General features: G+C 44.0%; 1 protein-coding gene across 3 annotated transcripts in view; it reads right to left on the bottom strand.

Moving 5' to 3' along the window:
• Positions 1–14,996, bottom strand: part of LOC138503099 (protein argonaute-1) — a 582,484-nt gene that overhangs the window by 423,923 nt on the left and 143,565 nt on the right. For all 3 annotated transcript variants that reach the window (XM_069622604.1, XM_069622605.1, XM_069622606.1), the window contains exons 6-7: positions 10,413–10,547; positions 8,620–8,707 (exon numbers count right to left, since the gene is read on the bottom strand). In XM_069622604.1, coding sequence (XP_069478705.1) covers positions 8,620–8,707; positions 10,413–10,547 — 223 coding nt within the window. The remainder of the gene's footprint in view (positions 1–8,619; positions 8,708–10,412; positions 10,548–14,996) is intronic.

Below are 14,996 nucleotides of genomic sequence, written 5' to 3'. Positions count from 1 at the left end.
ACGTGGAACAAAGGGCTCAACTTGGGTTGGAGTCACAGAAGATAACACAAACGCCATTTTAGAATCTAGTTCTGGCAAAAAATACCAACCAGTGAATTAATATTAAATAAATAAACTGGCGGTATGTTCGAGGCTATAGGAATTAAATAATTAAAGTTGGTAGCCTCGAACAATGGGAAAATCCCACAGATATATATTCGCGGTCGAATATAAAAAGTAGTATCCACTGCCACCAGCCAAAACTCGATCAGGGGGGACGGAGACGTGCCCCCTCGAACAACAGACCCCGGGGCAATCGAATTGCCCCGACCAGTACGTCCACAATATGATGGTTTGCACTGGTTTCTGTTCATAATTTGGGACTAGTAAAGCCAATGGTGACTTTACATGCCCTGGGAGACAGTAGTCAGTCCCAGGGTATGGAGTCTATGTTTTGGGGTTGCTACGACACCCCTGGGTTACTGCACGGAGGGTGCTGTGTAACCCACATACCAAAAACACAAAGCCCCATGGGGTAAAGGACCCCATAGCCCATAAAACACATTCAAAGTCAAAGGAACAACTCAAATCATGTCTAAGAGTGGGAGGAAAAGAGTCTCACTCTTAGCAGGAGAAAAAAATAAACCCCAAAAATCCAGCAAAGCTGCTGGGGGACTCACTAGGTTTGGGAAATTAGCCTTTACAGAGAATTCTCCCTAACACTCCCCAACTCCTTCCCCTTGCCCCTCCTCCTCCCTGCCCCGCCACCCCCAGTCCCAATGGTCACTCCCAGGTGCGGTCCAGAGATCCTATGATGCCCTCTGGGTCCATCCCACAGGCTCAGGACCACCTGATCACCTGAGGCACACCCATTGGAGGTTGACTATACCGCCAGCCGTTTCCATGGGCTCGATCTACCCACCCTGTCTCCCTCCCGGGTCCAAACTCCCACCCTGTGGTCACTTCAGTCACCCGAGCACACCCTATCCACCTGATCCTTTCTCCCAACCACCCTACTGATACCTCATTCATTATCCTGGTTCCCATCACCCCCTTCACACTCCTCAGCCCGTGCCCTCTGATGCTCACTCTAGCGGGCCTTTCAGTGGCACCCCCCTACTCCCTGACCTCCCCCGTCTTAGTCCATTCCAACTATCTGTGCCCTAGTGGGGGAGAGGGCCTGGATCTTGCTGCTTCGCCGCCCTCCTCCTCTTCCGGGTGCAGCTACACCTGGCCTTCCGCACATGTTATGCGATGCTGTGTCCCCTCCAAATTGAACAACATGCCGAAGGGGAAAGTCCATTTATACTGAATGTGCTTAGCGTTAAGTGTCCTTGGTCACTGGTACCATGGTTCTCCGCTTTTGCAAGGTTGTCTGCGCCAGGTCCTGGAACAGTTGGACTTGCGAGCCATTCCCTGTGATGTTTCCTTGTCATTTAGCTGCTCGCAATATACTCTTTCTGACCGTATGAGGTGAGGGCCAACATGATGTCTCCTGGCCTCGCTCCCGGCGCCTTCCACCTGGTACCCACTCTATGTATACGGTCAATCCCCACTGCTTTCGGCTGAGTGTATAAGAGTTCCCAAAGCACTGTTGAAACGATTCAACCCTTCAGTTCTGCATCCTGGACTAGTTCCTCACCTGAATATTTGACCGGCATGATAAAAATCTCCAAGTCCTCGACCTGTAGCTCTACGTTATGGCAGACCCTGGCCACTTGTTCCAACAATTTGCTGTTTTGCTTCACTTCCTCTGAGACTTCCATCAGGCCCTGCTCTGTGATGTCCACCCGGTCGCCTAGGCTCTTCACCTCTCCCTTAACCTCCTTCGGGAGCTTCTCCGTTCTTCCCTCAGTGAGGCGAACTGGTCTTGAAAGGTGGTCATCATTCTCCCCTTCAGGTCTCTGAGGCATTCCTTGGGGTTCTCTGGAATAAGAGCCAAATTAGCTCTTTCCATGCCCTATACTCCCCTCTCCATGCCTTTCTCTTCAATAGTTGACAGCACTGCTTTGCTCCGCTGCCTAAAACACCTCTCCAGTTGCCTCTCCTGGGACATGGGGGGACTCTTCTATCGGGCCGGAGTTACTTTCCACTTTTACCCCAGCATCTGGAGAACTCTCCTGCCACTGGAGACCTTCCTCTATCAAGCTAAGCCTCTTATAGTGGCCTGTTGTCCTCCGCACTCGACTACAATCGAGGCCTCTGCACACCCCACACTTCCCCTGGCTCAGCCCTCTTCACCACGGCAGGTTATTCCTTATTACTAGTCCCTGGGGGAGAGGCCGATCCCAGAACCTTCATTTCTCTATGGGCCTCCTCCAGCAGTCCGTGATCCTCTACATTCAGGGGAATGGCCGCACACAATGTTTTCTGCTGCCCACCCCCCCCTGCTGGCCACACACAACTCAAGGGCTTGGTCTTCTCTGCCTCCTGCTTCCTGCTGCCGCTGTGCAAACCAGACTGGGCCGCACCAGGTCTTTGGTGGTGGATCCTGCTCTTCTCCACGCTCCACGTTCTCTTTTCATTGCTGCTTCCCCTCACACCACCCGAGTCTCCGCCGCTCAGTCTTATCCTCGGCAGCCACACCTCTGATGTCCGCAGCACAGGGCTGCTTCCCCACCAACCACGCTACTTCTCTCCGCCACCACGCCGGGGTCTCCACCACATCCGGGGGCCCCCAGTGCTTCGCCTGTTCCTGGGGGTGTGGGTATAGGGTGAGTTTTCCTTCAACGGCCTGGGGTCCACTCCTCCTCACCTCTGTCCTTAAGCTGGGACCCTCTCCTCCAGCACACGCTAGCCCACTCCAGCCGACGGCAAAATCATGGTGCCTTGGTGCCCAGCCCTTGCCTGCCCTATCACGTGCAGGCTAAGCCTGCTTAATTCAGCCCGGGATGGAGCACCAGACAACACGTCCACATTCTTTGGCGGCAATCTTGGAATCCTCGAAACATGCTATTTTGACAACTTTGACAGCATCTGTCTTGCTTTGTTTTGCCATCCAGGAGCCTGGGTTCCTTAGTACCTCCTCTGATTCGGAGACTCTTATCTCCCGATAGGTTTGGACTTCTTAAAGTGTTGGCTGCCTAAAAGTACTTACCAGCATCTGTGTTGGGTTACTTAATGCTGGTTCCAAGAAATGATTTGCTAAACTTGAATGCTACTTTAACTACTTATCTGTATATCCTCTAAGAGTTTACTATTGAGTTGAGTAATGCTTAACAAAAGTATTACTGTATATAAATGTGCATGTATGTACTTACCTGTAATTCTAATACTGTTAGCCGCCTTACTGTTTATAAGCATTTTTTAAATAAAAATTGTGGATAAGTTTATTCTTGACTATAGGTGTGCCCTGAGGTCTTTGTACTTACCTATAGCCTCCCTCCTAGACTAAGCCTGGCTGCTCAGCCATTGCTACCAAACATTTTGGGTAGTTCAGGCTAAACCTAAGAATTGGAGACCTGTACACCTAAAAGTGAGTCTTCTACAGTCTTACCACAGGTGGACTTTAGTAAAACTCTTTAATAGTTACGGCAGAAAAATGGTAGTCTGAGATTCAAAGAGATCTTACGCAGACAAAGATATTGGATACACATATGGACACTAAGGGAATGATATCGAGCTTATATGCTGCATTGGTTTTGGCAGGGGGGAGGGGGCACAGAAACCTTGAGAGCCAAATGGTAAAGAGTTCATGGTAGGGTATTGTTAGGGCTAGTTTTTCTAAAGTCCAATTAAGGGCTTCACAAAACCATCCACTCGGGCAGTACAAGACTCCACTCTTGGTATAAGGCTGTACCACCTGAGTATTTGGTAGCGTAGACAGAGCAGCCAGGCTTATCTTAGGAGGGAGAGAGGACTGTAGGAAAGCACAAAGAACCTGTAGCAGACAAATTGTTCAAAATAAACACTTACACCCAGAAGTATAATAACAAAATAAAGGTTTATTATAAATACAAGTAGGCCAAGGTAAATCTTGGGGGATACGTTGTCATAGAATCATAAACCCAGTATAACAAAACACAAGGCAATGGTTAAGGTACACAGACCGAAGCATAGACCTTGTTCAGAATAACTAACAGTATGTCTATTCAAGTCAGACCCAATAACATATTTAGAATAGAAAACACTGATTCAGGGGGAGTAAAACCACAAGTTACTTTTAGATTACTTTCACTAATTCAAGGGTAGTAGTAGACCCTGTCAGTCATGAAGTGACAGTTAAGAAAACACACAGTAAACCATCCCTATTACCAGGTTAGAGAGAAGTCTGGTTCTAGTTTTGGAACTCACCTGTGCTAAGTTCTGTTGAATGTTTTTTTAGTCCTGACTTTTATGTGCAAGGTCACAGGTAGGTAGAGGTGAACTCACACCCCTGGAAAAGTTTAGAGAAACAGTCCTGGTTACCTCACAGTTCCACATTTGAGAAACATTTGAGGGATTCCAGCATTTGGCCTGGGCGAACTGGACGAGGGAACCCCCCCATCAAAAGGGAGACAGGGCCCTTTTGGTAAAATGGGCACCGATGGGTGCCTTAATGCAGCTATGGAAACAGCCAGTGAGTAAGTTGCATCAAATGAGTAAACAGGTTCACTGCCACCAGCCATTTAGGTTAAGCTTGTCACTGTAACAGAAATGGTACAGCTTTAGGGAGAAAGGGGATACATTGCATCTCCCCAGCACTAAACATAAGGTGGGGTGTGCTGGTCTCACCAAATAATATGTAGAGCACAAGGTAAGCCAGAGAAAATAAAAAGGGGAGCCCAAAGGGCAACCCAGCAATACTGCACAGAAAGAGCCATAAGCTGCAACAATAAAAGGCAGATGCCAAAATATTATCAAAAAGGATAAAATCAAAAAGACACTTTGGAGAGTCAGAAAAATGGCACCCATCATAAGAGTTAAAGAAAGGCTGAGTGGGGAAAAAGATTCCCACGCACTGGGGAACAAGGGAAAATAGTCCCCAAGTCCAGCAAAACGTTCTGGGGGTCTCACGTAAGGGAGATTTGGCACTAAAATGAAAATCTTGCCCAACAGGTATTGGATGGGACCGTAGGGAGGACAATGTACAGAGGGGCACAAGAGACTTTGAGCACAGTATAGGTGGCAGTATGACCCAGTACGGCCATCTAAAATGTTTATTTCAGTGAACCCTTACTGTTCGCCTAACTGTGGAGAGCGCGCTACCTACCTGAACATGTGGTGGTCCTGTGACAAGGTGATGGCATATTGGAAGGTGGTTTTGTGGTGGATAAGGTGGGTAGAGAGCATGGATAGCGGGTTAGACCCCATTTTGATTGTTTGGTTTGGAGGAGCTTTGAAGGTCCATTCCACATATGGTCCAATTTATGTAGTTGGCAGCAAGGGCCTGCCTGACGAGTCATTGAAAGGGAGAGCATTTACCATCTGAAGAGGAATGGGCCTCTACAGGCAAGGAGACGTATTTAATGGAAAATATAACTTCTATATATGGTGGGGGGTGTCTCACTGGATGGGGAATGGTCTTCCTTTTATGGCAATGCAGCCAGAAATAGGGTCTTAGTGTGTTCAGGGTTCGAAGAACTTAATTTAGAGGAGCATTTAAGCTGGGGTGGAGTCTGAGGGATCCTCTCCTTTTTCATGTTGAGATGGTATATTGCTGAATACATTGTTTGAATGGTAAGGTCCTATGTACAGGTTTTTAGCACCTACATTATATTGATTCATTAATTGCTGTTGATCTTTCCAAGACATTCTGCATCCGGGTGGGGAGAAAGGAGGGATTGGTGAAAAGTGATTATTGGCAATGAATAGGTTTATCAAGTCACTTTTCATCCTTCTATGTGAGAAAAATGTTTTGTTTAAACTTAAATTAGCTCCATGCACAAAATGCTCACAAAGATAACAAATGCCCCAATACACACAGGCAAGATAGCAAACTTGTTTTCAAGCTAATAACAGAAGAGCTCAAAATCACCATCAAAGCAATTAAAGCAGGAAAAGCCCCAATCCAATGAGTGACCTTTCATGTTGGAGTTTTACAACACATTTGGTATATAATTGGATCAGGTTGCACTATACAGTGAGGAACACAGGTGAGGATCCCTGGTGCACAACGTGTTGTAGTTTGTCTCCTTATGTGAGAGAGGTTGTGACCAGACGTGGGTCCCTTGCTCCCTGCACCATAGGGAACCAAGCTGCACCTCACTGAGGAGGCCCAACAAAGCCGAAACATGTCCGGGGGTTGCTTGTGTTTCCATGCAGAGGGGAGCTGGCCTAGCAGTTCGGGATGGGCTGCTACCATTGGTGGCAGCACCTGACTGATCTTGCATATGGCTGGACCCCTTTGCAATGGTGCAGACGGGCTAAACAACAGTGGTGTGGAAATTAACCCTGAGCAGTGCCAGTGGTTCAGATGTATTCAAAATCTTCGACCCATCACTTTTTTGGTTATAGTTTGTCTCCCTATGTGAGAGAGGGTATGACCAGACAAGGGTCCGCCCCTTGGTCGCTGCACCATTGGGAACCAAGCTGCACCTCACTGAGTCGCAGTGCAGATAAGACTGGATTACAATACTGGAAGGACTAAGTGAATTTGTTTTTAATTACTGGATGCAAAGTAGTATCGATTATAGAGATGCATGTTATAATATTAAAATATATTGTCATTTGACCAATAAATAGCCCATTTTGGAGTGAGAACTATATTTCTGATCCCTAGAAATCTGCTCATCTTCAGCAGCAGTCTTCCAGGAGTTCAGGTACAGATCTGAGGAATCACAAGGTCTCCTGGTGATATTACATTCACCCTGGGGCAGGCCTAAGGTAGTCAACGAATTACATTAGACAAACATTCAGAAATGTGTTGCTAGACATGCAGGCTAGCCTTAAAAAAAAATAAACGCGCTCAGTCAGTAACCCACTGTATATTGGGAAGCCTAGAGGACTTAAAACAGTCTACCATAGCCAAAAGTGCCTTTGGGGGCTCATGGCGAGTCCACATTGTCAAAACGCCAATTTTGCACATGCCTCATGGTCCACACAGGGAAACAAGGCACAAAGCAAATGGCTTACAAAATACATTAGAACCTCCTAATGGATACTGTATAGGAGTATTGGGCTGCTAATGTGGTGAAAGCGTTTACCAACCTGCCGTAGCCACCAGCCTACTTCACAACACACCTTCAGGGCAGTAGGATCACCCTGGGACCAAATAAGTATGCTTAAAAAGCACTGCAGGCCAAGTACCGGTATAGGCTACTAAGGGCAGCACACCAGAAATAGGGTTGCAGTGGCAGATAGACGTCAATGGACATCCCTCTGATCACAAAGGGAAAGGGGAAATTCAAGGAAACCAGCAACAAGTTTGACACCCAGAATTTTAGGGAGACAGAAACCCAAAAATGAAATTCTGCCCCAACGCATTTTTGGGGGTGGGAAGTTAATCGTAACTCTTCAGATGGCTGTATTAAAGCCCCAATGTCACTTTGATCTAAGCTTGTGATACAATCCAAGTGGCCGACAGGGTAGCTATGGTCGAACAACCTGGGATGATGGGGTGAGGGAAATGAAGTAGAACCAGCGACTGGTTCAAATAAAGCAGGGGGACAACCAGGGAAAGACAGAAGGAGGAAGAATTGGGGGAGGGGGGGAGTAAACGGTTGGTGGACAGAATTGGGACCAGTCCTGTCCAAGAGGAACAATGGTTCTGGTGGTTGGAAGCTGCAACGGAGCTCCTCCAATGACAGCAGGTTGATAAATATACATTTCCCAGGTACCCAGTTTTGTAGCAGTCTTTCATGTTTATGATCTACAGCGTAATAACTCCATACCTGTTGGTCTGACCAGTTACCAGTGATCCACTGTCGGTGTCTCCCCAGTTCAATGCACAAGCCACACAATACAGGCTCTTGAAGATCAGGCAGTGACTCCATTCCAAATCACAGGGACGCATGTGTTAAAAGGTTTGGTGGCTGCTTAATAACTAGGAGCTGCCATGTTCAGCTTTCATAGGCTTTTTCCTGACTGTCTCAGGTGTGGATTCAGACCTTGAATCCAGGCACCGTTCTCAAATGGGTCATATCTGCTGCAGACTTCACTCTTACAGGAGGGAGCAGCCATGACCATGTGGGGCAAACTCCATATTTCACTCACACGCCCTCATAAGAACAATGTGGGGCCATCGGACTCAACACTACATTTACAAACTGGTGCCAATAGGGACACGCATGGGGTTACCAGGCTGTGTCCTACAAGAATTAAAAAGACTGCCAACAATTAGTGGAGCCCACCCATCCATTTCTGCCAGGAGACTTGCACTGGGAGACCCAAACAGAGATCTAAGGTCCCAGGGTTTCACTCAAGTATTCACTCTACTGAAGAGGCCCCATCAAGTAAAAGATGGTTGAATTAGTCAGAGACTCACAAATACTCTGGGCCAGAAGTGTAGGCTAGAAGGTTTAGGCTTAGTAAACCGACCTTCAGATGCTTAATCCCACATTAGGTCATCAACACAAACAACCGAACCTAGACGCACTAAACTTGAAAAGGCATTGCTGCTTTCCAAAAAACGATCTAGAATGATAACCTTAAAGTCTTGTTCTCTTCTTCGCCACTAACTTGTATCTATGCATACCCCCATTACCACGGAAGCAGGCTTACGTTTGGTGGCTGGCAGGGCGTCGAGTGACGTTACAGACCCGGTACTTCCTCTTCATCTGCCCGCAATGAGTCACCTCCACTTTCAGACCTGTTGAAAGTGAAGAAAGGTGGCCGATATTCAAGGTCGGTGAAATGATCAGAATCAAATTAAATGCAAGTAAACTATTTATTTACAAACAAGACACAGAGCACTAGTTCAAAACTTGCTTTGGCCATGAAAAAAATAAATGCAAAGAACGTTTCCTCTGGATACAAGGCATCAGCAAAAGAGGTTTGACTATTGGTAAATTACAACTGTAGCATTCTTTTCTAGCAAAATAATCCTTCTCTGAATGGGAACTTCAAATTTAACGCTGCTGTCCATACAGAAGGGTCAGAATTATTTGAAGGTTGAAATCTGAAGGAAGATACTCATGATGGAAATATATTTTTTTGCAGATGCTTTTTTTTGGTTGTTTAATGGCCTTGTGTTTTAACCACAATGAACTTAATTGTCACAGCTCGTAATTCGAACGACGCAGACGCTGGGCTTGGAGTTTGCCATGCACATTCTAGCAGCGTCCTCCACCCGGCTAACATTCACAACGCTTACCACGTCACGTCAAACACCGGAGCCATGCACGTGATGTCATCACGTTGTCCGGAGAGCTGCAGTCGGGAGATCCCTACAAGTATAAGAACAGCACGGCACAAACCTTACTTTTGTTTGTCGTAGCTATCCTGACTTTTTTTGTCTTCCCGTTTCAACCCTTCTTAGTGTTTGTCGTCTTCTTATGCTTGGTACTATCCCGGTTTCTGAATCTGCCTGTCTTCCTGGATCTTGCTGGCTACTCGATTTTGCATTTGTCTGCCTTGGACTGCTGACTGGATTTTGGCCTGATTTTGGATTACCTCCTCCTTCACTGCCCCTTGTACTGGTGAACTAGTTTTTTCCGTGTGGACTGATCCTGCCATTGGAACACATTTTTGGTTGGATCCTGCTCCATTAGGGTCACACCGGCTTGCCGCCGCGGTTAGGTCCCTGCTGACATTTGCTCACTACTAATCCCACTATTCATACTGTTGGCGATGGGCGGTTTTCAATTCTATGGATTGCGTTACGACAGGTGGGACATTCCTCTAGGTGATATCTCCGTTTCTACACAGACCCCAAGTAGGACAGGGTACTCGAGGGGGCGAAGCATGTGAGTATTTTGACCCCGTCTAATTTATTCTGTTTCTTGCCTCCACAGCCTGGTTTCCAGGCACTCTGCATCCCGCCTTTCCACCTGAGCCCGTTGCCTCCCGTGTTCTGTTATCACACAGGGGCAATGCTTTCAGAAGGAATGTCGCCCTCATTAGAGGAGACCCCAAATACAGCTTGAGAACCAGACATTAATAGATCATGACTTTCCTTAAAAGGGCATAGTAGTGCTAAGCATATCAGGTAAAGGCTACAACACTGTATGTTACTTCTGATGCTAGTACAAACATACACTGCAAAAGCTAATGATTGTTTCCAAAATTAATATACCCTTGAAATGGTTTTAACAAAAGACCAATAAATCTGGATTTCGATTTCAACTGGAAGTGCATTTTGATTTTTTGCCAGTCTGATGTTATGTTGTAAGGAATTGGAAGAGGTTTTCTACGCCAATTGAGGTACATTTCACCCCCACACCAAACCCCACTTAGAAGAAATCATTTCAGGTTTGCTTTCAAAGCAGATTCTATTAAATAAACCCCACCTGCTATTGCGTTAGCATATGGTTACCAATACCAATGGCGATCACGCAGCTCGCCTCCCCTTTCACCTTTGATCTCTTTGGTGAAGCGCACCCTCTGTGAGTCGGTGAGTGGCTTTGGCTGCTCATCAATGTTCCGGATATCCAGCACTTCGCACATGAACTCAATCACTGGCTGAGCCTTGTAGAAGGCCGTGGCAGACACTGATGTCAGTGAGAACAAAAGTTAAAGCAAGGGAGAGCGTGAGCAAAAGAGGGAGAGCACGAGAAAAAGAGAGCAAACAAAACAGAGTGAGCAAGCAAAAGAGAGGGTTGAGCGGGAGGGGAGGAGCACAAGGGGGGGTGCACCATGGGAGGAGCACAAGGGAGAGTGTGAGGGAGAGCGAGAGAAGGCGGGAGAGAAAGTGGGAGAGGGAGCAAGAGATGGAGCGAGAGAAAGAAAAAAGAAAACCATTGTTAACAGTGAAACTGCAGGTTCGATAACTTACAATACACTCAAGTGCAAAGACAAAATAATCCAGAACCAAGAAAGTAAGGCACATAAGGATAGGTTACCCATGCACCAACAACATTTATTGGCATTTCAATGATCATACCAAATAGAAATTGGCTGTTTACAATCATACATATCATTCATGTTGGCAGCTGCCTGTTACCTTTACGTTCATGAGGTTGGTAGCTAATGGCCGATTCACAGGTGGTTTTTCTTATGTTGGGGTGATGTAAAATAAATAAATGAAAAATAATGCTAATATTTTAAATATGCAATAATTCTGCATTATTTTTTGCCTTCCCAATATTCTGAGTGCTTCCAGCTTCTTCCATTCAGAAGGCAGAGATACACCAATGCACTCTGCTGTGACTTGTGAATTTGTGCTGTGCGTGACAAAAACCACAGCCTCAGAATGGGGCAAAACCAGAGCACAATTTGCTACTCTCCACAGGGGGCATGAGCAAAGTGATTTCCCATTGATACCAGAGAACAATTTTGTTACTGTTCAAAATGCATCACAAAGGATCAAAAAAGTGTCCTTCTATTGGTATAGCAACTTATCCAACGTCAAAGAACAGTCACAAAACAGTAACAATCTTAAATTAACAGTGACCTTTCGAGAAATAAAAACAAAAGCACGAAATCTTAAATCACGTGCATTATGGGATGAATACATTTTTATTAAAAAAACATACAACATATAAAAAAAATCTACAAAGTTGGCGGTCCAACGTCCAGTTGAACCATTTTGTATGAAGGGTTGGCAAAACTAAAGGATGGAGGCTGAATGTTCCAACACATTTGGATGCCATCATTTTAAAGGTCGATTAACAAAATCAATCATTTGGACCATTCCACCTACCATGTTTTCATTGCACTGAGGAATTGGAAAGTGTGAATTGAGAGAGGCAATGTTTGGGGATTGCCATTTCTATGTGAAGTAGCTTTGACTTGAACTACTTTAGTTATGTCATTATAGTACGTTCTTTTGCAACAATCACCAATTCAATACGTCGTCCAAGCTTGTGAGGAGACTTGGGGAAGAAGGGGTATTTGAAATTCTGTATGGCCAGCCAAACCCCTTTTTGGTATGAAGCAACAGTTCTCCCCACCCTTATTTTTTCAATTAATCCCCTCTCTTTAATCACGTTGGTATAATTTTCAAACTCGATGTACAGTTCCACTAAATAAACAGATTGCCCTAAAAAAAGAAAAGGACGAGCTTATAAAAACACAGGCTCCAAACCGAACCCCCCTGGTTACACACGAACAACTTCCACTGCTACACTCATCCACTGAGCTGTAACACTGGTTATTCAACCTTTCAAATCACAACTCTAAAATGGACACTTCAATATGCTTTTAATTTTACTGCAGTGGAAATACTGCCCACGAAACACCATTATCATTTGCAGTCTATTGATTGGTTGTTTTTAACTGCTAATGGCAATGGGGCTTAATAGACTGACATTCATTTAGTTATTGTGCCTCCAAACAATAGGTCTCTTTGCTTTTGCACTAACTAATGAAAAAGGCTCCATAAGCTTAAGTTTACCAGTACAAAACAGCATTACAACAAAAAAGAGGTTGTAACAGCACAAAAACATATATCGCTGATGATTACAGACAAAGTGGCAGGTGTACACAATGTGGCAAACCAGAATTAAGACTCGGACTAGAGGATAGGGTTCAACAGTGAAGTTTTATTTATCATTAAAATTAAAGAAAATGCCACACTGCCCCCATTTATAAAATGAGTTTCCCTTCCTAATAACCAACACCAAGACAGTCGTCAAATATGTCAAACAGCTCAAAACAGTCCTCTGTCCTAAACTGTCCAACTACCTGGCCCTACTACTAGATAAAAAGGAAACACAAATTAAGAGGAAGTGTTTTCACACTGGAGGTCGTCATGGACTGCAGGTGACCTCTTGTCTACAGACAATCTTCAAAGTCAAATGTTTGTCCCAGGACACAGTTCCAGGCCTAGGTCACCACAGAGGCTTTTCTAAGAAGAAATCAAAATGTTCAAAACCCAAGTCTGTTTCAGTTCCTTCGGTTACAAAGTCACGAAATTCATGAAGGGTTTTCAAGTTTCAAAAAAACTCGATTCAACAAAGGTTTCAATGCTTGGATCCAAAGGGGTACACAACCTAGCCCCATCCAATAATGCTGTATCTGACAGCCCAACTCTCTCACGCGAGCCTTCATACTCCAGTGTAGCATGGTCATTCCACTTTCCAGTTTATGGCACTCTTGGCCTTTACTATTAGTATCAGGTATCATGTCCTTTGGGGCACCTCGGCCCTTACGTAGACTATTCACAGTTTCTCCAACCCCATGGATTCTGTTATCCGTTTGCATTGATTCCTCCTTATGGGACTTTTTTTTTTTAGGCTGAAAGTATTTTATTGTAGAACAAAAAGGTACAGAACAATATAAGTGAAGTTATTGTTAACAGTGATGAATCAATCCACTTGGGTGTAAAGTTAGATGATTGAGAAAAGATGCATTTTGAAATAGCGTATGGATCTTCGAAGTAATGTAGCAAAGACATTTTTTTTTTGGAACGAAAAGACACAAGACATACGCCACAGACCAAAGCGAGAAGGGCATGAGGAAGGATAGTATAATAGTAACAATTACAATTATGAAACAGGAACATTAGCACATAAGTAATCAAGAAACCCATTTCATTTTAGTTCATGTTTACAAGTTAAAGATAGTGATGAAGCATTACATATTTCCAGCCTGTAAATGTCACAAAATGAGTTCCACCAAATGTTGTAATTAATACGATCTAACTTTTTTCCAATTAGCCATAATTGTTTAAATAGCAACAAAAACAGGTTAAACAAATGACTTGCAATGAACTCTAATTTATCCTGAATTTGTGAGCTTCCAAGAAAAAGACATTTAAAATCAAAATCACACTGTGTTTTAAAGATACATTTTATAGTGACCCAAACACTTTTCAAACTTTTGAACACCTTTACAATCAATAAGCATGTTTCAATGTAACTTCTGCAGCAGGACAACTCCAGCATTTATCATTTTGTGTGATCTTAAACTTGAAAAGTTTAGACATAGTAATAAAAACTCCATGATGAAAGACCTATACAGTTTGGGTCAGTGAAATGTTCCTCCAAACCACAGGCCAGCAGATGTCTTCATTAATGAAAGTACAGTCTTGCTTCCAGGCAACAAGTGACCCCCCATTGTGGATCAAAAGTACGTTCCGCTGTAAGATTTTTATAGAACATTGAAGCAGTAAACTTGTGATTGTGTAATTTCTGAAACCTATCTTGCCGATGAACTTGCATATTGGGTTTTAGAAGTTCTAAATGATCTACTAATGCATGAATTAAACCAGTGTATTGGTGCCATTCGGAAAGAGGAATAGAAAACCTTCCTTTAAAGTCCTTAAATGTAACCGCCCCTTGGTTCAATAATTGGTGAACATATTTAAGTTACCTTTTCATGCCACTTTCCGCAGAAAACAGATTTGCCTCTTACACGTATCAAATTATTAAATCACAGATATTGTGAAAAACATTGAGATGAAGACGCACTGAATAAATACTATCTAATATAATTAGCAGACACTTGTGCATTTAATGAATTTGTTTTTCCCCTTAAGCATATGACAATCATCAAGTGTCAAAGGGAAAACCGTGTCTTTCTAAATGCAGCCATGTTGGAACAGTGTTATCATTTATAGGTGAAAACCACATCTGAGCTTGTTTTACTACAAATGCTGAATGGTAATTCCTAAAATTAGGAAACCCTCCACCTCCATGCTGAACGGATGTTTATGTTTACTAAGCAAGATCCTACGTTTCTCCTGTTTCCATAAAAAGTTTGCCACACATGAATCAATAGATTTATATAAATTGGAGGGAAAAGATATCGGTAGCATATATAGGGTATATAAAATAATGGGAGAAATCATTTTAATGGTCTGAAGACGACCCCACCAAGATGGGAACAAAGGAATCCATGCATTTATTAATTATTTAATTGTAGATAATACAGCATTTATATTTACTTTGATAATATCTCTTATAGAAGAAGAAATATGGACGCCTAAATATTTAATGCCATTAGAGCACCATCTCATACCATACGCCTGAATGTGTTGTCTAGAACAATGGACAGTA

Source organism: Ambystoma mexicanum, chromosome 11 (assembly GCF_040938575.1).
Source record: "Ambystoma mexicanum isolate Mex_15411 chromosome 11, UKY_AmexF1_1, whole genome shotgun sequence".
NCBI lineage: Eukaryota > Metazoa > Chordata > Amphibia > Caudata > Ambystomatidae > Ambystoma > Ambystoma mexicanum.
The sequence above is the reverse complement of the archived record's forward strand: the minus strand, read 5'-3'. Positions and strand labels throughout refer to the sequence as shown.